Here is a 2,476-nt window from a genome sequence, read left to right on the forward strand (position 1 = left end):
CCGTCCTCTCCACTCTCCACAGTATCCTGCCGCGAGAACATGGGACTCCAAGAACACACTCTGATTCCAAGAGAACGCCAACTAAACATACTTTCAAGATCTTCCCAATCAACCGTGCCTTTCTCTAAGATGAATTCTCGCCGCTCAGAAGAGTCCAGCATGCTGTTCTACTGCATATGGCCAACGTTGCTTTTGATGACATCCCTGCTGTGTAACGGGTCCGGTACCGACGCGGCTACCACCGCGGGCGGGTCCACGGGATGTGCGTCCTGTGGCACCCCACCGCTGGAGAAGGAATCCGAGGAGCGGCTCATGGTTGAAATCGCCAAGCAGCACATTCTGAAGAAGCTGCACCTGAAAGAGAGACCAAATATTACACACACGGTGCCGCGCGCAGCACTCCTCACCGCGCTCCGCAAACTGCACGCGGGGCGAGTGAGACCGGATGGCACACTTGAGCTTGAAAACAGTTCGACTTATACAAAAGATCTAGGATATGAAATAGTGAGCTTTGCGGATTTCGGTAAGTTCTAAAGCTTTTTTATTGATGGTCTTAATTCCATGTTGTTTTGTTGTGTAGTTTTGTCATAAATAATCGTAATTACCGTGCGCTTTTATTCCCGTCGGTGAACTTGATTATTTTACGCACAAGCTCTCTTACGTTGTTTTCAAACAAGAAAGTCTAAATTGCGCACATTGAAACATGAAATGGACACAACGTGTGGCGTGTTTCACATTCTTAAACAATGTGAATGTCACCACTTTAATATTTTTTTCTGAATTAAAAATCTTCTGGGCGTGAATTGTTCTTTTGAGTGTGAATAAACCTACTCTGGTGTTCCATGAAATACCTGAGGGAAACTCTCATGAGGTGCCAGTGCCTAGTCAGCTGAGCTGATAAGAGGTCTATGAGTTGTACAAGCTGACCAGCAGTGTTTCTGTCCCTCCTGTCCACAGATGACTTGGGCAGCAGTGCCACCTCCCAGCCAGGGTTGACCTTCCAGTTCCTGCAGCAGCAAGGCCAGAGGCTCCAGGTGCTCCAGTCCTCTCTGTGGCTGTACGTCCGCTCCTCCCAGACCCCCCACAGCGAAGCCCGCGTCTCCGCTCAGGTCTTCCTCTCGGGGGAGGGGGCCTCCAACCGCACCCTGGTCCTCCAGAAGCTGCTGGAGGTTCAGAAGGGGAACTGGCACACCTTCCCCCTGACCCAGACCTTGCAGGCCTTCCTGGACAGGGGCCAGGGACACCTGCGGCTGGAGGTGACCTGCGACGAGGACGGCAGGAACCTGTGCTCCCTGGGGGGCGCCGCGGACGCCTTGCACCAACCATTCCTGGTGGCGCAGGTGCGTCTCCGCGACGACGAGTCGAAGCACGTCCTCAGCAAGCGCTCGCTGCGCTGCGGCGAAGACTCCAGCATCTGCTGCAAGAAGGACTTCTACATCAAGTTCAAGGACATCCAGTGGCAGGACTGGATCATCGCTCCAGAGGGCTACCACATGAACTACTGCATGGGTCAGTGTCCTCAGCTGTACTCGGGCTCCCCCGGGATCGCCTCGTCCCTCCACGCCACTGTGTTCAGCCAGCTGAAGGCCAACGGCATCAACACGGCCGTGTCGTCGTGCTGCGTGCCTATCAAGCGCGCGCCCCTCTCCATGGTGTACTTCGACACGCAGCACAGCATCGTGAAGAAAGACATGCCCGACATGATCGTGGAGGCCTGCGGGTGCACATAGGAGAGGAGGCCAATCAGAGGAGGCCTGCGGGTGCACATAGGAGAGGAGGCCAATCAGAGGAGGCCTGCGGGGACAACACAACGCACACACACGACAGACACACACACACACACACATGACAGCCACACACACACAACAGACGCACACACATGACAGACACACAGGACAGACACACACAACAGACACAGAAACAGTACAGACACACACACACAACAGACTCAGACATGACAGCCACACGACAGCCACACACACACAACAGACGCACACACATGACAGACACACACACAGGACAGACACACACACAGTACAGCCACACACACACACACACACATACACACACAGGACAGACAAAGTATTGTAGACATCTGCTGTTCTACCAGTGTTCAAAGAGACGAACCATACACAACATGCCAACTGTCATTATACTTCTTCAAGGAGCACTGAAGGTGAGAGTAGTTATGAGTTATACAAAGACAACAAGAGATTCATACTGTATATACAGTAGCCTTCATTTTACTGTTTAAACTGTGTGCTATGTAGTGTTAATTATGACATTTCTTTTTTTGTGTGTTATATATCTTTTTTTACCTTTTGTATGTTTTGCACGCTAGGAATAGTCAATGCGGTGCTCAGTCTGAGGGCCGTTTGGGAGAGAGCTTCGCAGCACATCTGTCATGTGTTTCCCACCACAGCTGGTCCCAAAGAGACAAACCTGCACATGCTCGGATTACTCTTTCCTCCTAAAG

At 51.9% G+C, this 2,476-nt stretch overlaps 1 protein-coding gene across 1 annotated transcript; it reads left to right on the forward strand.

Annotated features, from left to right (window-relative positions):
- Positions 1–129: 129 nt before the first annotated feature.
- LOC136942543 (inhibin beta B chain) lies at positions 130–1,730 on the forward strand. Its single transcript, XM_067235530.1, has 2 exons — positions 130–523; positions 958–1,730. Exons 1-2 carry the CDS (start codon positions 130–132, stop codon positions 1,728–1,730), a joined length of 1,167 nt encoding a protein of 388 aa, XP_067091631.1.
- The last annotated feature ends 746 nt before the right edge of the window (positions 1,731–2,476 follow it).

This window comes from Osmerus mordax, chromosome 1, assembly GCF_038355195.1.
Source record: "Osmerus mordax isolate fOsmMor3 chromosome 1, fOsmMor3.pri, whole genome shotgun sequence".
Classification (NCBI taxonomy): Eukaryota; Metazoa; Chordata; class Actinopteri; order Osmeriformes; family Osmeridae; genus Osmerus; species Osmerus mordax.